The 21,796-nt window shown below is 45.2% G+C and overlaps 1 protein-coding gene across 7 annotated transcripts in view; it reads left to right on the top strand.

The window, feature by feature from the left end:
* Positions 1-682: 682 nt before the first annotated feature.
* The window catches only part of COL6A3 (collagen type VI alpha 3 chain), a 61,385-nt gene continuing 40,271 nt past the window's right edge, over positions 683-21,796 (top strand). For 4 of the 7 annotated variants that reach the window (XM_030454187.1, XM_030454186.1, XM_030454184.1 and 1 more), the window contains exons 1-4: positions 683-950; positions 8,827-8,975; positions 14,229-14,831; positions 20,765-21,367. In XM_030454187.1, the coding sequence (XP_030310047.1) occupies positions 8,888-8,975; positions 14,229-14,831; positions 20,765-21,367 (1,294 nt within the window). In that variant the 5' untranslated portion in view covers positions 683-950; positions 8,827-8,887. The remainder of the gene's footprint in view (positions 951-8,826; positions 8,976-14,228; positions 14,832-20,764; positions 21,368-21,796) is intronic. The other 3 variants (XM_030454188.1, XM_030454189.1, XM_030454190.1) reach the window with 3 other exon arrangements.

Here is a 21,796-nt window from a genome sequence, read left to right as displayed (position 1 = left end):
TATGTATTGCTCAAGGCAGAGGAATAAAATCAGCCCCCCCAATTCTGCCTAATACACAGTTAAGGGTTTTTTTCTTCACAGTGCACAGGTTTTTAAAAAAAAAATTAAAAATCATGCCAGGGCTTTCAAAATTTTACATTAAATTTTCCACTAAGATATTTGTCCTTACCCTAACAGACTAACTTTCACTTGGAAGTTATGCTATAACATAATCCCCCCCAGCTGGGCACATAAAAAAACCCCCAAATCCTGTTACATGTAGATAGGGAACTGAGTTTAGAAGAGACTCTCTCCCCCTTGGCTGATGCTAGGAACTGTGCAGGGAGAGCAGCCGAGCTTTCTGCAGCCTTGAGCATATCCAAAAAGCTCTTTGCTGGAGCCCTACATAAATTAGTACAATCCTTGGCACGTCCTGGCTCCTGCAAACTTCCAAGCCCAGCCCTCTCTGACCAAAAGGAATCGTTAAATCAGGGGCAGGGACTTCTTTTCGGGTTTTTTTTCTTTTATTTTTTTTTTCAGAGTATTTTTCTCATTGATAATAGGAAGGAGGTTTTTTTTTTCTTTTGAGACAGTGGGGCCAGCGAGGGAAGGGGAAGCCACACAGCTTGGAGGCATCCCCTGGAGCGTGGGGTGAGGGGAGGCCAGGACTTTTATGTGATGAGCAGCTCTGATCTCAGCCCTGGGAGAGCCAGGACCAACCATCTGGATCCCATTTGCGACTCCTGATCGCCCGGCCCCCCGGCACTGCCGTGGCCGCCGCCTCCTCCGACCTCGCTCAGACCCGCGGCAGCTGCTCCACAAGGACCAGCGCACCTCCAGCTCACTCACAAATCCTCTGCCTCCGAACCCTGAGGGCTGAGCAGCGGCTCCACACCATGCAGAAAGGGTGAGAGGGACTCCGGAGTGGAAAATCCCAGAATAAGGAGTTTCTTTCGGGGGTTCACTCAGGGGTAAGTGTCGCTTTCCACGCGGGAGCCCTGAGCCGAGGCTCAGCAGATGTTGCGCTGTGTTTCCCTTCCTCGGTTGGGTGTTTGGGGAATTTTCAAGGCATTTTGGATAAAACGCATCCCAGGTTTACAGCACATTTGGAAGCACGGAGCGATGCAGCTGGGTTGCTTGCTGCAGGAGCTGCCATCCCGAGCTGAAGCACTGGGATGCTCTTGGCCCCACTGGTGCAGGGGAATGAAATTCATTCAAAAGAACCAAGCAGGGCTTTTTTCCCCCTGCTCTTGAGTAACAGCGTTTGCCTTTGGTGCCTTGCAGCCTTGTGGGATGAGAATGGAATGTCTGGGGAAGTGGTGGAGTGGGTGCCCCAAAGAGGGCATTTAGTGGTTTGGGGAGCTGCACAAGGAGTGGGTGCAAGAATGGGACCCTGCAAGGGGTCTTGCTAAAGGGGTGTCTCACTGTCCCGTCCTGCTCCTCAGGGGCTGGGGCTTGTTTGACAGCACCCCTCCAGCTTCCAGCCTCAAGGAGAGCTGGGATGAACTGTCTGGAAATGCTTGTCCATCCCAGACAGGTCCTGCTGCTGGGCACATCCCCACTGATCCAGGGTGGGCCAGCACCGTTGTGGTGCCAGGGAGAATCCTCATCCTCCTGTGGTCATCCAGAGAGGAAAACTGGCCAAATGTCAGACCTTTTCTTGGAAATGTCTCTCCAGCCTTGCATGAAGCCACTCCCCTCTCCACAGCCCCCATCCCCGCTGCCTCCTGCCTTTCCCAGCCCTTTCCCCCCCTAGACCCAGTCATCTTCAGCTCCCCAGGGTGGCTCTTGCCACGGGGGAGGCTATGACTAATCATGGAGACACTCTACCACTGTCCCTTTTGGCTCAGCAAAGCCCTTCCTTCCCAAACAGAGCCTGTAGAGGGTAATGTTTGTGGCCAAATTGGTTTCCTGACCAGGCACGGAGGCCAAAACTGGCTGGAGCAGAGGTAGCCAAAGCCGCTCTGGTTCCAGTGGGTTGAGGGGGAAACTTTGTCTCATTTCTGGTTGCTGCAATGATTCATGTTTGGTCTCAGGGGAGGAATCTTGCATTTTTCAAAAGTCTGGCTTTACCCTATTACTTTCCAATATCTGAAGGGGGCCTACAAGAAAGCTGAGGTTGGGCTTTTTACATGGGCGTGTAGTGAGAGGACAAGGGGAAATGGTTTCAAACTTGAAGAAGGGAGATTTAGATTAGACATTAGGAAGAAATTCTTTCCTGTGAGAGTGGTAAGACACTGGAACAGGTTGCCCAAGGAAGACGTGTTTAAGGCCAGGTTGGATGGGGTCCTGAGCAACCTGGTCTGGTGGGAGATGTCCCTGCCCATGCAGGGGAGTTGGAACTGGATGATCTTTAAGGTCCCTTCCAACCCAAACCATTCTGTGATTCTATTTACTGGTTTAAAGAAGAAGTAGTCAGTATTTATGGTTGGATCATTACTATGTTTTTGTAGTGCTGCTTCTGGGGCACAGCTGTCCAGTCTAAGGACTTTGTGGAGGCCAGGGACATGCCTCCATCCAGAGGTTGTATCAGGGAGAAGGAGGACTTCTCCAAGGTCATGTAGGAAAGCAGTGGCAGAGCACAGATGCAACCCTACATATCTCTGGTGCCATTTCTTGATTTAGTAGTATCAGAGATATACCTACACAGCTCTCAGAGCTCAGGAAAATGGACTTTCCATCCCTGACCTTACACTAAGATGCCACCCTGGTCTTTGCAGAGAGGTTGACCATGACCAGGGCTGAAATGCTGTTTCCAGGACATGAGCACAGGGCAGCACACAATTTGCTGCCACCACTTGTCATTCATTCATTCATTCATTCATTCATTTTCCATTTTTCAGCAGTCTGTCCAGTTTTCAAATGTCTTTACAACTGTCTATTCAATGCATTAACTTCCCCTGGTTTCAGGGTGATCTCAGTCAGCTCCTGCTGTATTCCCACATGTAGAGAAAAAGTGTTGTTCCTCCTCTAACTTTTGCTACGTGCCTGTCCGGGAACAGGAGGGAAAGGAACATCTTATTCCTTCCAACTGTGCAAACTCTGGTAACTGCACAGCCTTGCAAGCCTTGGACTGTATTTTCTCAGCCTGGATGCATTTGATTTGCAGCAAGGAGACAAACCTGCCCCATGCTGGGTGTGCAGGATAGCAGGGCTGGCTGCAGGTGGCATTGCATCCCTGCTTCCTGATGGGAATCACAGCCAACCTTACGGCTTCATGGGCCCATCAATTTTTCCACCTTCTAAAGTTATTGGTTTTCAACCTTAAGGAGCCAATTTGTTTGGGTGGAGAGGCACTGGGAGGCTTAGGTTAGTATACAAAAAGAGTAATTGATCTTTGATGGAGTTTCCTCTTTTTTTAGAGCAAATATTCCCTTTCCTCTTATTAACTATTTTATTTTAGTCTCAGTCTTCAGATGAAGAAAACATCCAGATTTTAAGCCAACATCATGATTATAAAGACTGAAATGGATGTGTTATTTATACTAAATTCTAGCTCCTGGGGAACATGCCCAGGTAGGATAGAAGTGTAACACAACTCTGTTGCTCTATGAATGCTTGTTTTCAAAAGCAGGGCTCAAGTGGCTTGAAAAAGCAGGAAGATTTTCCACTGTTTTAGGCTTCTTTGCTATTAAAGCTCAGATCTACCTTTGCAGGAAGAAATGTGTTCAGGAGCAGCCCTCAGCCCAACAGCCCTCACCTTCCCAGTGCCACCAGTGCCAGATGGCAGCAATGTTAATGGAAACCCCTCAAAAGAGCTTGTGCAAACTGACACAGCTCCACTCAATGTCTTGGAGCAATGATGTGTCTCATCCCAAGTCTCTAGAATTACCCTCATTTTCCCCTGAAGGCTGCATAAGATTTGGTGCCATATCATGAAGAGTGTCAGGTGTCTAGATGCTTGGGACACAATCTTTTCTAAAAGAAACTGAGCTGTTTTACAGAGAAAAAATTCCTGGTATTTAGCCTCACAGGTGCCCAAATCACTTCTGGAAGTGACCTCTGGCTAATATTTTGCCAAGCTCAGAGCTTTCAGCAGTGCAGAGAAATATAAGGGGGGATTCATCCAGCCAAGGAGCACACATTAGCTCCAGAGGGCAGTCTGTGCCCGCCTGGCACCACACAGTGATTTTGGGAGCTGTTTCTCCTCCCTGTTTCTCCTCCTCCTCTCCTCCACAGCCAAAACTGGATGTAAATCCCACTGCTGGGGCTGCACATAGTTGTTCTGGGTGTCTGGTATCCACTTTCAAACTGCTGGCAAGTATTACTGCAGCCTTGTGGCTTCGCTGCTGGGACATGCATATAGCAGAGAGCAGCCAAGTCAAGGGGGTTTCAGGCTGAGCAATTTGGTTGGGAAGGAGGATGATGATGAGACACAGGGAGATCTCTGCAGGGCAAGTGCAAATGAAGACAGAGTGTCCTTGGTTTTGATCCTGTCATCCCCACAGAGCAGAGTTTTAGAGCAGTTGGAAGATGCTCACTGCACCTCATCTCCCATACCATCTACAGAATGATGCTCTGCCCTTCCTCTTGTCCTGTCTGTACCCCTTGCAGAAAACCTCTTGGAACCTAGGTGCAAACCAACATCTTTCTCCCAGTACAAGATGACCCACCCCACGTATGAATGGAATTTAGGGTCACAGTTGCTTCACAATCTTCTGTTCAAGCTATTTAGGGGGACTACCCCTGGAGCTGGGCAGGAAAATTGGACCACAGGAACCATGGTCTGGAGTGGTGAGGCATCCCAAAGTACCCCTAGTATGTCTGCACAAGCTTTCTAAGGCCAAGCCTGAACCCAGGTCACTTGTCCCCAGAAACACATGCAAGTCATGGCTCTGCCTGCCATGCTTTGGGTTCTCTGTCCTTTCCCAGAGGCTGCTCACTTCCCTGCAGCAGCAATGTCTTACACTCTCTTACTGACAGCTGAACAGATCTCACTAATAAATCCCTAATCCCAGATTTCATGGTTATCCCACCCCAAGAGTCAGTTCTGCTCCACTCAGTCCTTTAGCCTTGAAGAAAAGCATCAGGCAACTGCAAAACACTAGTATAGAAAACCCCTCTGGTTTCTCTTACAGTCCAGTGCAATAGGTGACATCAGTGTCTGAAGCACTGCCCAGCTGGAAGTTCAGATTTAAAGAGGTATTTTACAACAAAATTAATTATTCCCTCTTCTTGCCATAGCACCCATCCCCACTTACACATGACACATATCACATTTTTACTCATAACAAAGCCTTTGATACTTTCCCTCCTTCTCAAAGCCAGCCAGTCCAGCTGACAGGCATATGTGATGAATCAGAGTGATATATAACAGCTGCAATAATTTTTCCTGCCTTTTATGTTGTGCTTTCAAAAGTCTACTCATCTGCTTTGCACTTTTACAGATTTTATTTCAACTATACTCTAGTGGAAAAACACACACAACCAACTGATTGCTTAGAAAGTGGATTTGGAACATCCACTGAAATAAAAAAAATATGTGAAATGTCAAACTTTATGCCCAGAGAAGTATGCAATATGCAAAAAAATAGCTCCTGGGGAAAATATTTAAGGAAATCACTTCATTGCGTTAGTAATAGAAATTATTGTCTATTGAAAATATTATTAGTAACAGATGTTGTTACTAATATCTTCTCATGAAATGCAGGAGATACTGAAGTATGAAGAGGTCACCACACAATATCATCTCTAGACAGAGATAAGAACTTCAGGTTATTGAAGACTACATGAGTTACTCTTTTAGCACATGAATTATTAAGAGTCTGTCCCCCAGGGTCTCGTGCTAATTCTTAACAATTCAGGCAAATGCCTTCCTTTTATAAAGGCACTCAGTAGCCAGTTTTTCCAGCATATTTTTCCAGCTTTCAGTGGTTATTAAAAAAATAAAAAAGATAATCCAGGACAAAATTACCTTACTGAAAGTGCAATATTGAAAATTACAACAATCCAGGAGGATAAAGTTGCAAAACAGATACTTGCCATAATTAAGAATTAAAGTGAATTAGTCTAAGTTGACAACCATCCCCAGTGTTACCCTCCACCCCCTGCAAGCTTGTGCCACCTCCAGCTGCTCTGGGCAGTGGTGGTTTGGGACACAGAGAAGCATCAGGCATGGATCAGAGCAGGTTTCTGCCATGCCAGGAGCTCACCTCACCATGCAGCCACTCTCTGCTCAGAGCAACCAGACCTCAGCTGAGTTCTTGTTTATTACTGCTGTCCTCCCTTCTTTTCTTCTGGGCCACCCCTTCCTGTGGGCATCCAGCTCCTCCTCCTGAGCTAACAAGGGGCTATAAAAAAGATAGGAACAAGAGTTAGTGTTGAATTCTCCTCATTTCTGAACATTTGCAGGCATGATGATGTTCTGTCTCACACAGACACCAGCCACCTTTTCTGCTTAGGCTGCTGCTTTCCTCTCGGGGCTCATCTCAGCCTCTCTGATTTTTAGGTTGGAGCGGTGGCTCCAGGGTTCTCCAGACTCAGGGGTAACAAAAGCCCTTCCCCCCCAACCAAAAAAACCCCGTGATTCTAACAAGTCCTTCTGCTTTCATATAACTAAAAATACCATGATGGATGTCCCAGAGAAAGATGGAGATAGATCCAGAGGCCTCATAAAGGTAAAGCCAGAAAAGCAGATGACCAAAAAGATCTTGAAAAAGGCAGTGTATTTCCCAGCTGTCCAGGGCAAATAAACCAAAGGTGAGGCTGTCTTTCAGTACACCATGATATCCAGGCTTATGTTATGGTTCCCTAAGGGCTGACTCATGACTTGGAGCCATTTGGGTTTGCAAGGATAGAGGTACATCAAATCCAGGCCATGGTTTCTCTGCTGCAAGGCTCTGGGGCTGAACTGTGACCCAAGTGACCTAACAGAGGTGTGCTCAGCCTTGATTCTCTTCCAGACTCCTTGTTGGAACATGGGCAAGGTGGTTCTTCCAGGTCTTCCAATCCAAAGCTGATGTAGATCCACCACTGAGTCTGGAAAACCCATACAATGTCAAGTCCAGTTGTCTGCCACTGCAGTACTTTGCCTGCCACTTTGTAGTACTGGGGTAATTTGCTTTTCTGCTGTATTTCATGGCTCTGAACAGCCCCATAAGGTACTCTGCAGCTGCATAACATTGAAACAAACAAAAATACACAAATGGAATGTTTGCTTTGGTGCTGTCATTTATTTGCTGGCAAGAAATTAAGTTTGACTGGTTTACCTTGATGCTGTGTTCACTCCCAGCTGTTGTGACTTCAGAGGGATGGGGCTCCAGCAGCTAATAAACAGAATGATTACATAACTTCTATGTTTTGGAAAATAAATGCTAGCAAATTTATGGTGTACATTCTAGTAACAGACTGGTTTTTCTGTGGCCTGCATTTTATTTCACATTTTTCATTCATTTCTGACAACATTTTTATTCCCAGGGGATGCTGCAAGGAAAGCCCATCTCAAAAAACTTGCAGCTCTTCCTCTTTTGCCCAGAGGAGAGATGCTCTGGTGGGGCTGTCTCAAGCTCAATGCTTCTTCCAAACCTCAGGTCTGGGACTGACACCTCATTTGTGTGCTCAGAGGACAAACCCAAGGCAAACCCTTCAGCCCTGGGCAAGCAGAGCTCAGCTTTCCCATCCATGTGTGTCCCACTCTCCTAGCCCTGAGGAATGTCTCTTCAGTGGAAGAGGGATCAGCTTTTCTGGTGTTTATTTCTAAGTTTTCCCTGTTTTCTGACACTTGGTTCTTCTTCTGGATCAGCCAACCATGGACATCTCTGTAACAACCACAGCTTTCCTTAAAGAGCAGATTTGTCTTCTCTCTACCTCTCTTTGGCTCTTGTGCTGGTCATACCTCTCTGAATTTATGGAGTTGGGCAGGATAGTAATAAGAAAATAGATTTAAAAAAATATTTATTTTTCTGATGGCCCAGTTAATAGCTTGATGTATTTGAATCACTTTTGGCTGATTTGAATAACTGCTCCTTTTGGGGAATGCACTCCCTTTTGGGAGGATATTTTCTCCATTAAGCAAGATTTAATGGTTTCTCCTCTGTACTCTTGGAAATGAAGATTAAAAAATAAATTAGCCATCTCTATGGCAACAGATACACAGCTTTCTTGAAGGAAATTTTGGTTCAGAAGGCTTGCCAGGTGGATCACAGATAAGAAACATGCATAAATCATATTTTTGGCTACAACTTGTAAAATATTATTCTTGGTGCCTTTCCAAAGGCAGCCTTGTCAGCTGGCACAAGCGCTTCCACTGCCAGGGCTGTGAGCTTGAGGAATCCAAGGGCTTTTTACTGTACATAGAGACTATGGGCCTCACTTGGGGCTGAAGTAGTTAAATTTCCATTTATATGTTTGGAACAACAGAAAAGATGAGCTGAGGCAAAGAGGGACTTCCAGGGCAATTATTACTCTGGTGCTTTTAAAAAATAAGTTAGAAAGGGCAACAGCAGGAGAGAATGTGTTGGCCAGGATCCTTCAGATGGTCATCCATGTAGGACAGGTGAGACACCACCATATATTTTGAGGGTTAGTGGCAGAAACCTTGGCATTTCCCTAGGTATTAGGTATTACTTGGGGCAGTATAGGCAAGGACAAAGCCATCCGAGTCCACAAGAGGAGACGGGGGGAGAGGGGCCTGAGGGGTGTTAAATGCCAAATATGTGAGTGATGATTCCTCTTCCAAAGAAATTTTTGCTACGATCCAGAATCTGGCCAATGCTGAAATTAAGTTTTTCCCACCAAAATGACACAAAAGCATGCAAAACCACATGATTTGGCTTTTCTATCTTATGGCTCATCTGAGCCTGGGCAGCACTGCTGCTGTTTCTCACTGTTCTTCTCTTCTTTCATTAGGTCTCCCATTGGGTGCTTTGAAACAAAGAGAATAAAGGGAAAACTCAGATAAAAGACCAAAATGAGGAAACCCAGACATTTGCCTTTTGCAGCCATGTTTTGCTTCCTACTCTCAGGCTTTTGCTCACTTCGTGCCCAGCAGCAAGCAGGTAAGATCAGACTGCTTTACCCTACTTCATCGTCATATAAACATGCCCTTGGTTTGCACTATGTGGTTTTTAACGTGCATGTTGATGGTAGATTGTGGTTTACCTTCTACTCCTCAGCTCCCACTTGGATGGGGGTCCTTTTGGACCCAGACCTTGGCCAATGTGCATGATACCTCCCTGAGCATGTTGCTGGGTGGTGGCGTGCCTTTGAGGGGATGCTCTGCAGGGGACAGGGTTGTGGGATATGCACTCAGGGTGGCTCTGATCGGTTTTTCTCCTGGAGAGAGTTGCTTTTCCCTCCTTGCATGTGTAGGAGGGCTTTTTGCAGTGAGAGCAGCACTGCCACTGACCTACAGAACAGTTTGGTTCTTTTAAGAGGAGGGACAGATGCCGTTAGTACTAGAGGTGGTGTCACGAGGAGCAGGGGGTATTAGCAGCAAGAATAATATGAAAAACTTATGCCAGAACACAGGGCAGCTCTTCCTTTCTCCAGCACTGCCACAGAGCCAGGAAAACCCGGAGTCTCCAAAAAATGTACAGGAAACCATGGACAGCTAGAAGTTGAGCAAGGCTAAATTCACACGTGAAGCTGTAGGTATCTTTGTCTGGCTCAGGGTGGTGTCTAACCCAGTCTAAAGCTGAGGGTTCAGGATGGGAGAAGCATCTTGCCTCTCCCTCCTCAGGAAGGGTAGGTCACATGCCATCCTCTTCTGTCCCCCAGTGTGTGCAGTGTCAGGGCACTGATGGCTGCCTGGTTTTCCTCCAATGCCTCTCACTGTGCTACAGCTGATAAGGGGAAGCTCCACTTCACTTTTACCTTGCAAAAGAGGCAGTCAGTCATTTGGGTGAGGAGGAGGCAGCACGCTTGTGCTGACTGATAGAAAATCCTAAACCCCCATCTATGCTTTTAAAGCCGTCAAAATGGTTCCCATGGCTGATAGAGTTTTTCTAGTGGATTCCTCTTGGAGCACGGGGAAGGAACTTTCCCAACTTGTTCAAGAGTTTCTGTATGATGTTGTAAAAACCTCTGATGTGAGAGGGAACAATTTTCACTTTGCCTTGGTCCAGCTCAGCAGAAACCCCTACAAAGAGCTCCAGTTAAATACCTACCCCTCTACCTGAGATGTCCTGTCCCATATTGCCAACATGCCTTACATGGGGGGCGGCATCAAGGATGGAAAGGTATTAGAGAACCTAATTGAGAACCATCTTACTAAAGCTGCTGGAAGCAGAGCCGAAGAAGGTGTCCCCCAGGTCATTATAGTGTTATCAGATGGACTGTCCCAGGATGATGAGGCTCTGCCATCATCTGTCCTTAAACCTGCCCATGTAAACACGCTTGTGGTTGGCATGCAGGATGCAGTGGAAGGGGAGGTAAATGAAATACTTTGCAACCCCTCCAATACAAATTTTTCAACCTAGAGAATTTTACTGCTCTCTACAGTCAGATTTAGAGGTGAGTGTCCATTCATCCATGACTTCAGAAAAGGCTGATGCCAAAGGACTTGTTAAAGACATCACAGGTACTGGCTGACTGTTGATGGCTCCCATCACCATGGTATCTGCTGGCATTGCCCTGGTTTAAGCCTTTGTAGGGGCAAGACTGAGATGGGCATTCAGAGGTTTGAAAACAAAGGCCTGAAGTGTGCAGCCCTGTGTTTGTAGCTATTGAGAATGCAGTTGCTTGCAGACCAAGTTGTTATCCCTGCTGGCTGTGCTGGAGGGTAGCACGGTAGCCCTTGAATGGGCAGCAGCCCCTTGTGACCACCCTTGTGTTTATGGCATGGAAATGCAAACAAAGGGAGCTCTGCAAAATTATTAAATTGCCCCATCCCAATCAGTCCTGAGGAAGGAAAATAGGGGATGAACACACCAGCCTTGATGGGGACTCCTTGAACCCCTGCCCAAAATACTGTGGAGACCAAGAAAGTTGCTGCTGGCTGTGGAGTCTGAGCTTGCAGCTAGTGGGTGGGATAGGCAATGTGCTGCTCAAAAAAGTCACTTGCTTGGATGAAGACAGAAAAAGCAGTTTGGTGGAGAACTTGATAAAACCCCTTCCCTGAGATGGCCCTTAGCCTCTGTCCTCATCTGCCTGGAGAAGGTGTGTGATTGGAGAACTTTATTTTGTGATGCCATTCCAATGCCTTTACAAGCCAATGGCTTCCACCTGCTGGAGTGCTGGACCCTTTCTACAACTGAAACTTCTTTGCAAACTGCCTTGGCTTCGGTGGATCTGTTCTGGCCACAAGCTGGAGATCCAGTTTGTCCTGAGATAAATAAGAAACTCCTGGAATCCCTCCTCTGCGAAATTTCTCCTCAGTGTGGAAAGGGCCATCTGAGCAGTTTTGTTGTGTTTCAAAACAGAAGCCTCAGAGATCAAACCTTTCTTTTTGTATTCCTGAGACTCCATCTGAAGGTCACTATCTGGTTGGATGACGTAAGGCAATGGCAGCGTAATGAGGCAGGGAAATATTAATCCCCCTGTGTTGTCTTGTCAGATTAACCTTCACGCCAGCACCACTGGGTTCTCTCCATCACTGCATGACACCGAGCAACAACAAAAGGCTGTGCTCACATGTGTTTTTTATTGTGCAAGGTTCTTGACAGGGCAAATATCCAGATCATGTGAAAGCCACAGGGAGGAAAAGCAGCTGCCTCAGAAAGGTGACATAATGTTCATCAATTCTAAGAACATTATGTAAATATATGTGGAAAATCAATGTCATGCCCCACCTGCTGACAGCACTGCAACAGCTGTTCAGCATCTTCACCATGCATGACCCCAGTGCTTCCCTGTGGAAATCAATTGGGAAGTTGTGCTTTGGTGACTGGCTGTTCTCCTCTGGGGCATGCCACCACTTTACCCCATAGTACATAAACATCTGGAGTCACAGACATTTCTTTAAAACCTTTTACAGCAAATTCCTGCTTCATGCATATCAGGGAATTCCAAGTTCATTTCTACTCAAAGACATTTTTTGCAATCATTTCCTTCCCCACCCATAACATGAATTTAAGCCAATTCTATTATTGTTTTGCCTGTGTGACTTGCATGGGTGACCTAGAGAGTATCATTAAACATGGGAAAACATGTTACAGGTCCTAAGCATCAGATGATAATAGTATGCAAATGCTTGAATGATACAAAGAACTGCATAGAAGTATAAGAAGTCATTAATTCATCTGATAACTCCATGTAACATTAAAATGTTTAAGAATGCCATGGCTGCTAGGCTAGAAATGAGCCCTAAAATAAAGTAAAAATGTAAAAAAACCCCTCAATCCCATAGTATACAGAGTACATAGTACCAAAGCTGTTGGTCTGTGGCAGTCTCCAGGGCTGACCAGCATTAAGTATGAAAGTCAGCCCCAAGTTTGCCCTGATGTATTTGTTAAACCTTATCTGTCTGTCTCATCTAACCCTCCTTGCTTAGTTGTGTAACAAGCATGCTTTTATTTGTTCTCCAGCACCAGCTTGTTCATAAATGTGCACTGAAATACAAGGTTTATTACAGTGAAGACAAATTATCCAACACATCTGTTTCCTATCTGCTTTCTCTCCTGTGGGAGCCTCCCAGGCTGCTGTGATGACACTCACTGGTGTCTGAAATCTCATTCCTAAAAAAAGATGTCCAGGGTATCTAAAGCAGCTCTGGGTATAACTGCTTTGAGATTTCATTTGTATGATGAAGCAGAACATGTACATTCCAACTGAAAATGGCACAGTAAAGACAACCCTAAGGACCCCTAAATTTTTACTTAATGATGGAAAAATAAATCCTGGAGCCCTTTGCAATTTTGAACCACGCTGATGTTCTTCAAGCCTACACTGGCTATTGAGTTGGCTGAGAGAAGTGATGATGCCCTCGCTGAAGACTTTCTCTTTTGTCAGTACAATTGCAGAGTTATTTGAATATCTTTGTGGCATTGTGATGTATGAAAACATTTACTAGAAAAAAACCTGTCCTCTCAAAAAAAAAAAAAAAATTAAAAAATTGGCACTACTTGTTAATAGCAAAGACCACAGGTTTATTCCCGGTGTTGCTCCACTACATGCCAGTTTTGCTACTGGTTTTGCCTTCAACTTTCAGAAGGTGGGAGCTGGGTGGGATTTCCAAATATTGCTTGTTCATTTGCAAACAGTCTGAAAGTTGACTTGGTAACAAGATTGGAGAGTAATAGCATGGAAACATCTCAGCATACTTCGGGGTCTTCTCCCCCCCCTTTTTGCATGCATACAGTTCTTGGTCACATGGAAGGTAAAACTACTTGAGCAAAAGGACTAAGAGCAGACATCAGGGCATTTTGGGTCTGCTTTGGTAAGTTTCACAGCAAAAATGCTTCTGCTCAGCAATCATGTTAATGCCATATAAAAGTTTTGTTTGGTGTGTGTATATTCTCAGCAGATACTTGTGATCATCTGGGTACAACAAACAGAGTTGGATAATTGTGTCGTACTGACTTCATCACCCTATTTTAACATGATTCTGCATTCCCTGATTGAATATCCAGAGTCCATATGAAAAATACAGACCAGATCCCTTTATCAATAATCAAGTGCATCTTGGTGCAAAATAATAACTGAAAAACAATCTATATGTGGCACAGATTGACAATTGTGCTGGTCAGCTTGCTGCAGAAATACCATTTTGTGTATTCTGGACAGTTGGTAACAGAGTTACAGAGCAAGAATAATAACCAAAGCATTTCCAATTGTTTCTAACAAGAACATTACAAATAATAATCATTCATGGTGGGAGAAGCCAATATATTCAGCCACCATTTTTAACCAGCAAATGAGAAGAATTGCACCAGAGAGGCTGAAACTTTCCCTGCATCTAGTAAATGTCTTTTTCCTTTCTTTAAAAAAAAAAAAAAAAAAAAAAAAAAAAAAAAAAAAAAGATTAAAAGGTAATGAGAAAATCTTCCTAAAAATAAAATCCACCTAGTTCTCTTGGCTCTGTCTAAATACTTGGATAGTACTGGCCACTGATGGAATGGATTTGGATTCCAAAAATTACATCTTAATGAGTTTTCTCTTTATGGGCCAATAGCTCAGGTTGTGTCTATGTCAAACTCATATTCAATCAGAATGCAGAACCGAGAGGCAAACATCACCTGCTCAGTGAACATGTGTTTTGTTTTCTCATTTTCGTGTCTCTTACCAGTTTGCCAAGAAACATCAGAACACTGTAGAGCAGCATGTAATCACCCATTTTAATGCTTTCACATTTTGCATTTCTTTTTTTAAAGCTCAAGAGTCTGCTGACCTTATTTTCCTTATTGATGGATCAAACAACATCGGAAGTGTCAATTTCCAAGCCATACGTGACTTCCTTGTTAATTTGATCGAAAGCCTCAGAGTTGGAGCTCAGCAGATACACATTGGGGTGGTGCAGTATAGCGACCAGCCCAGAACCGAGTTCCCTTTGAACAGCTACTCCACCAAAGGGGATGTTCTGGATGCCGTGAGGGCACTCAGCTTCCACGGTGGCGAGGAAGCAAACATTGGTGCAGCACTGGAGTTTGTGGTGGAGAACCTCTTCACCCAGGCGGGAGGCAGCAGGATAGAGGAAGCGGTGCCTCAAATTTTAGTGCTGATAAGTGGTGGAGAGTCTAGTGATGATATACGGCAGGGCTTGTTAGCGGTGAAGCAAGCTAGTATATTTTCATTTAGCATTGGGGTCCTGAATGCTGACAGTGCAGAGCTGCAGCAGATTGCTACTGATGGAAACTTCGCGTTTACTGCCCTGGATACCCGTAACCTCGATGCTCTTCGAGAATTAATACTGCCCAACATTGTTGGAGTGGCCCAAAGGCTCATTTTGTTAGAGGCCCCAACCATTGTGACTGAAGGTATGTATGCCTTTCTAGACTTGCATTTGGATGAATCGATGAATGAATGACCTTTTGCACGCTTTAAAAAGGTTTAATTTTTTTTTATTTTTTTTTTTTTTAATTTTGCAATGCATCTTTCTGGTTTGATTATGGAGAAGACACATAGTCCTGAGGCTAACGTGCAGAAACTCTTTTGGCCAGTGGGTGATTTTTGGAAAATTTTGAAGTTCTTTTTGTACATATCTGGCATGACGTGAGTTTTAAAGAACGTGAACAGAGTATAAAAAAGCTCATATAACCTCATTGTGGTGTCTACGCACTTTGAGGTAGATGCAGCACTGTCGGTTTTATAAACACTTACATCATGTAAGCTCACATTATAAATCAGTTGAAATGCCAGCTCAGCTATAGACAGTAATCACTACCAGTAGCACCAACCTGTGCAGCTAGCATCAGCCTGGCAGTCACCCAAGCAGAGGGATCCATGGAGGATGGTGATGGGGGACAAGATCTCTGCTGAGGCATCCAGGAAAAAAAAAAAAAAAAATATGCAGGGAGAGGGAGAGGGAACCTTGCCCTGAGTGGGAAGAGACAGCTCCTGAGCAATCGGGGATGGCTCTGACCCTGCGTGGGTCAGAGTGGCTGAGGCCCAGCTCCATCGCGTACCAGAGCATCCCTGAGGGAGCGCGGCGCTTCCTGGCTCCAGAGGCTGCCTTAACCAGTGGTTGTAACTCTCCCAGGAGAATAATGGTTTCCACTCTCGTGAAAGCTGCTGCCAGGAGGAATGTGGTGACCCAAATGGAGGTGCCACACAGGTGTCCAGGTCTCCAGCTGCAGTGAGTGATTGAGCTTGTTGTTCATGGTGGGGGAGGCAGAGAGACTGCCTGTGTGAGGCTGTGATCAGATGAATGTGGTTACAGAGCTTAAAGAGGAAGTAGAAAGGCTGAGGGGTGTGAGAGGGAGATGGTATGGAGGAGCCACACCCTAACATCCCTGAGGCAACTGCAGGAGTTGGAGACTCCACAGGAAGCAAAAGTTTCCTATCCTACTGCCATCAGGATGTGTTGTTTCAGGTGGCTGAGCAACAAGAAACAGAAAACCTACACAGCATTAGAGGAGCTGAGGTGGATATAGAAAAACAGATCAAAATTCCTCACACTTTACAAAACACCACTGACAATGAGACACCTTGGACCCTGGTTACCCACAAAAGCAAGACCAAATGCAGTCCCCCACTCCCTAGTCTCAGTATCAACAACAGATATAATGCTTTAGAGTCTCAAGACAGTCATGAACATGTACAATGTAGTGAAGCTCTACCAGAAACACTCCTAGGTTATCACAAAAAGGAGCAACAGGTGATTGTAGAGGGGGAGTCTGTTAAAGGGCACTGAGACACCCACCTGCCAACCTCACAAAGAATCATGTGAAGTTTGCTGCCTCCCAGGTGCAAAGATCCGTGACATTGCTGAAAGGGTGCCACAACTTGGCAAGGTAGATTATAGGCCATCTGGAATGGAGGAGCAGCCCCAGGTGAGTTGGCCTGCTCACATGACAGCATCTTCTGTTAATAAAAAGGGAAGAGCAGTTGTCATTGGTGACTCCCTCCTCAGAGGAATGGAGGGCCCTGTTTGCTGACCAGACCTGACCCAGAGGGAAGGATGCCTCGCTGAGTTGAGGTGTCACCCCAGTAGGTGTCTAACCTAGCACACCCCCCTGACTACTACGCATTACCCATCTTTTGGGTGGGTAGTGAGGAAATTGCTACAAAAACTCTAAGGGAAATCAAGAATTCCTTCAGGGTGCTGGGGAGGTTAATCAGGGATTCAGGAGCCCAAGTAATCTTGTCTTCCATCCTGCAAGGTGCGGGAAGTGATGAAGGAAGAAACTGGAGAATCTCAGAGATTAATACCTGGCTCCAGGGCTGGTGCCACTGACAAAAGTCTGGCTTCTTTGACCATGGATTGGTTTATACCTCACCAAGTCTGCTGGCAAGAGATGGAGTACAGCTATCCCAGCATGGGATAAGGATCCTCAGAGGGAGGGCTTTTAACTAGAATCAGAGGGGGAGGGGATGAACTCAGGACTGTCAAGGACAAGCCTCAGCATGGTGTTCAGGTATTGAAGGCAATAGCTGTACCACAGCTCAATTGCATATATGCCAATGCTCATCACATGGGGAATGATTAGGAGGAGTTAGAAACTGTTGTGCAGCTGTTGTGCATGATGTAATTGCCATCACAGAAACGAGGTGGGATGATTCGCATGGCTGGAGTGGATGGCTACAGGCTCTTTAGAAGGGATAGGCAAAGGAAGAGGGGTAGTGGGGTTGTGTTATATGTTCAGGAGTGTTTTGGCTGCCTGGAACACAATGTTAGGCACAACAAAGTAGAATGTTTATGGGTAAAAGGGAAGGCCAGTGAGGCAGATATCCTAGTGGGAGCCTGCTACAGACCACCTGCCCAGGATAAAGACACTGAGCAGACATTTTTCCAACAACTCAGAGATATCTCATGTTCACTGGCCCTTGTTCTTGTGGGGGACTTCAACTCAGCAGATGTCTGCTGGAAGTATAACACAGCAGAAAGGGGGCAGTCCAGGGAGTTTCTGGAATGTATGGATGACAACTTCCTGTTACACCTGGTAAGTGAGCCTACCTGGGGTAGTACCCTGCTAGCCCTACTGTTTATGAACAGGGAAGGGCTGATGGAAGGTGTAGTGAGCAGAGTTTGTCTTGGGCACACTGACCATGACATGATAGAATTTTCAATAGAATCATAGAATTTTCAGGGTTGGAAGGGATCTTTAAGTTCATATAGTTCCAACCCCCCTGCCATGGGCAGGGACACCTCCCACTGGATCAGGTTGCTCAGAGCCCCATCCAGCCTGGCCTGAAAAACTTCCAAGGATGGGGCTTCCACCACCTCTCTGGGCAACCTGTGCCAGTGTCTCACCACCCTCATGATGAAGAACTTCCTAATATCCAATCTAAATCTACCCACCTCTAGTTTGAACCCATTCCCCCATGTCCTATCACTACCTGTCAGCCTAAAAAGTCCCTCCCCAGCTTTCCTGTAGCCCCTTCAGATGCTGGAAGACCTCTATAAGGTCTCCTCAGAGCCTTCTCTCTCCAGACTGAATAACCCCCAACTCTCTCTGTCTGTCTTCAGAGGAGAGCTGCTCCAGCCCTCTTCAACTAAAGAGGTATAACCTAGGGTAGGCACACAGGAACATATCCAGGCAGGTTCTGAAAGTTTCCAGAGAAGGAGACTCCACAACTTTTCTGGGCAGCCTGTTCCAGTGCTCCATCCACCTCGCAGTAAAGAAGTTTCTCCTCATATTGAGGTGAAACTTTCTTTGTTCTAGTTTAAATCCATTATTCCTTGTCCTGTTACTAAGCACTGCTGAAAAGAGTTTGGCCTCATCCTCTTGACACCCACCCCTCAGATTTTTATAGACATTAATAAGATCCCCTCTCAGCCTTCTTTTCTCTAACAGCCCCAGTTCTCTCTTTCTTCATAGGAGAGATGTTCAAGTCCCTTAATCATCCTCATAGCTCCCCATTAAACTCTCTCCACTGGATCCCTTTCTCTAGTGAACTGGAGAGCCCAAAAGATACAGTATTCCAGGTGTGGTCTCACCAGGGCAGAGCAGAGGGAGAGAAGAACCTCCCCAGATCTGCTGGACACATTTTTCCTGATGCATCCTAGATACCATTGGCCCTCTTGGCAATCAAACCCTATGAGTTGTGTACAGCCTTGCTTAAATGCTTTTGCTTTAATTGTGTCCATGAAATTAGCACCATGGGCTGTGGCTTCCTGTGGTTTTGGTTTGGTTCTTGCATTACTCTTCTCCAAGGAAACGTACAGCAGGGTTTGAGAGCTACATGAGGGATGAATAGAAGAGGGAGCTATTTCTTCCCAAACTCCCTCGTCTGCAAAGCCCGTTCAGTGTTTCCCACAAACCTCTATATAAAGTCAAAAGTTTCTAGGGTCTCCATTTTTGGGTATCTAGCTGCAGACAAGCTACGAAGGTACATTGGACATCTGTTCTGGGTGATAAAAACCAGAGATTTCAGCCCTTGTTATCCCTTTGGAAAGTTTCTTGGTTTCAGTCCTTTCCTTCTCCAAATAACTGATGAGGAAAAAAACTTGGTTGTGTGGATAAGTGCTGGAAATCTCACAGCTCTGGCAAGGGGAGAATTTAAACAACTCCTTGTTGCTTTGTGAGTAACTCTGTTTTGATAGCCTGGACAGTCAGCTGCAAGACATTGGCAGCTCATGTAAGGTTGTGTCTTGGAGAGGGTACCACCACATTTGCTTCATGCAGGTTCTCATAATTTTGTGCCCAACAGCCCCACAACAGGTTATTTGAAGCTTCAAATTTTGACAACTGGTCCTTAATCAATTTCTAGCAAGACACTGCCAAAGGTTTTTGCAAAGGTTCACACGTTCTGTTGGAGGCAGATCTCTTGGGGTCCAAGTGTAGAGGAGACAGCTGAGATCTAGATGTCATCTACAGGAGTGATTTACTCCTTGGGGTAACTCAGTCTCCTGTCACTTACCCCTAATGAGAAACTTGATGGAGACCAGCCTTTGGGAGCACTGCTTTCCAGGGCCAGCTGGTGTCTGGCCAAGGAGGACTGCAGCCAAGGCTTTGTTCTTTGCTCAAATCCAAAGTAAATAGTCTTCATGCATGAAGACTCAGATTAGCTCAGGGACTGCCCCTTTCCACCGGAGCAGGACAAGTGAGTGTTTGCTACCATTTGCTCCTGAAGGGTGTGAGACACCAATAATTCTGGCTCTCCCCTTCCCTAGGCTGTGAGCTGGGTGTAGCAGCAATCTGGGGAGGTGATGGATCTACTGCCTTGGATCCTGATCCCATCTCAGGAGCTCTTATGTGGGTGGGCAGTTTAAGAACTCTGACAGCATAACATATTGATGTATAATTCTCCAGTGAACCCTGGGAGCAACACAGGTTTCCTTTTCACTTCAATGTCATGAAACCAGGGAGGTGATGGTGTGAATGGGATTCTTCACAATATTGGCCATGGCTCACTGCTTTAAAGAATAAATGAGTGTTGTCTAAAAGATGGTGTTAAGATTATCTCCCATAATGATCACCTATAATGCTTTTATTATAATGCTACAGCTCTTGTTAAATCTAAATTTGCTGCATTAAGTATGATGGTGATTTGGTTCTAATGCCACACAACAGTTCTTTATTTGGTTTTTTTTCCTGAACTGTCTTCCTTCAGCCAGGAAACTCGAAAGCTAACTGTGCTCTTTCTGTGTCCTCTGCAATTATCAATCATGAAGTTTCAGAGATTACAACCTAGAGGACCTGTTTTGTTAAAGATGTGGTGACCATAATATAATTCAACTCTTTCATGACTGCCTTAGCTATACCAAGAAAAATTATAGTTTTTGTTAGATAAGGAATAAGATGTAGGATGTGAAGACCCAAAGTCCAAGTGTGTTGAGTAAGCAGGGACTGTTCTTGTGTCATTGCTCTTGGGAATCAAATTCTTCTGAGACCAAACCACTCTCTGGCACCATTCAGGTGGCTCCTCTGCAGAGGCAGGGAGCATCACCTGCTTATTTTATCTCACATGCCAGCTGAGTGCCAAGATTTCTCCTGGTTGTTTACCTGTCTTTCTTGTTTTGACACATATGTGAATTTCAGTGTTAAATGTTATAAACAATGCAATTCTTGAAACTCTTTTGTGTTTTAGAAAGGGGAAACATTTGATTGAATTTCTAATTAGCCATCTGCTAAAACCTAAAAATTAATCCTGTTTGAAAGCAAGATCTTTTTCGAGGTATCAAGAGTAGCAGCACTTCAAACAAACAAGAAGTCCTAAATGTTGACTACCTGTTGCTGTAGAATTGATGCACAGAGTGGGGTGAAGGCTTCACCTAATGAATGCTATGTTCATGTGTTACTTGCAGTTATTGAAGTGAACAAAAAGGATATAGTCTTCCTGATAGATGGCTCAACTGCTCTGGGGACTGGCCCCTTTAACGCAATCCGTGATTTCGTTTCCAAAATTGTCCAAAAGCTGGAGGTTGGGCCTGACCTGATCCAAGTTGCAGTGGCACAGTATGCTGACACGGTGAAGCCAGAGTTTTATTTTAACACCCACCAGAGCAAAAAGGATGTGATGGCGAATGTGAAGAGAATGAAACTCATGGGTGGTACGACACTCAACACCGGCTCAGCTCTCGACTTCGTGAGAAACAACTTCTTCACCAACGCTGCTGGTTACAGGATGGAGGAAGGAGTTCTCCCAATGCTGGTGCTCATCACTGGTGGTAAGTCCAGGGATGCCATTGACGAAGCAGCAGCAGAGATGAAAAGGAACCGGATCGTGACCCTTGCCATTGGGTCAAAAAATGCTGACATGGCAGAACTTCAGGAAATAGCCCATGAGAGAGATTTTGTATTCAATCCTAATGACTTCCGCCTCCAGTTCATGCAAGCCATTCTTTCTGAAGTGCTGTCACCTATCCGGACCCTCTCTGGAGGAATGATTATCCAAGAAACACCACCAGGTAATTAATTATCTTTTTCTAATTAAGGAGATATGGTTTGTATGTTTGCCAGCTCTTATTCTATGACATGAAGAGATAACAAGGGAAAAGCATCAAGCACGTGTGTCAGCATAGCTAAGTGTTTTCTCTTTGATTTGCAAAATGTGTGTGGACAGATCAGTGAATTTTGTAGTGTGCTTGATGTTACAGCTTTGTCCTTCCTTCCTGGAGATTTTAGTCCCATTCAATGTTTTTCTCCAGCACTTAAAGGCCCAAATGTGAAAGAAGTGCTCTACTAGTTAGGTACTGAAATCATTTAGTGGAGTCTTTTTCTCTCACTTAGAGTTTGTGTAACCTATGAACAAAACACACTATTACAGTCTCTTCCCCACTTTGAAAATCACCAGTAGTGAATATTTGCTCAAGAAAGCTTTGAAGTTTCCTCTGAGT

Source organism: Calypte anna, chromosome 7 (genome assembly GCF_003957555.1).
Source record: "Calypte anna isolate BGI_N300 chromosome 7, bCalAnn1_v1.p, whole genome shotgun sequence".
Lineage (NCBI taxonomy): Eukaryota > Metazoa > Chordata > Aves > Apodiformes > Trochilidae > Calypte > Calypte anna.
This window is presented reverse-complemented; position numbering and strand designations above follow the sequence as displayed.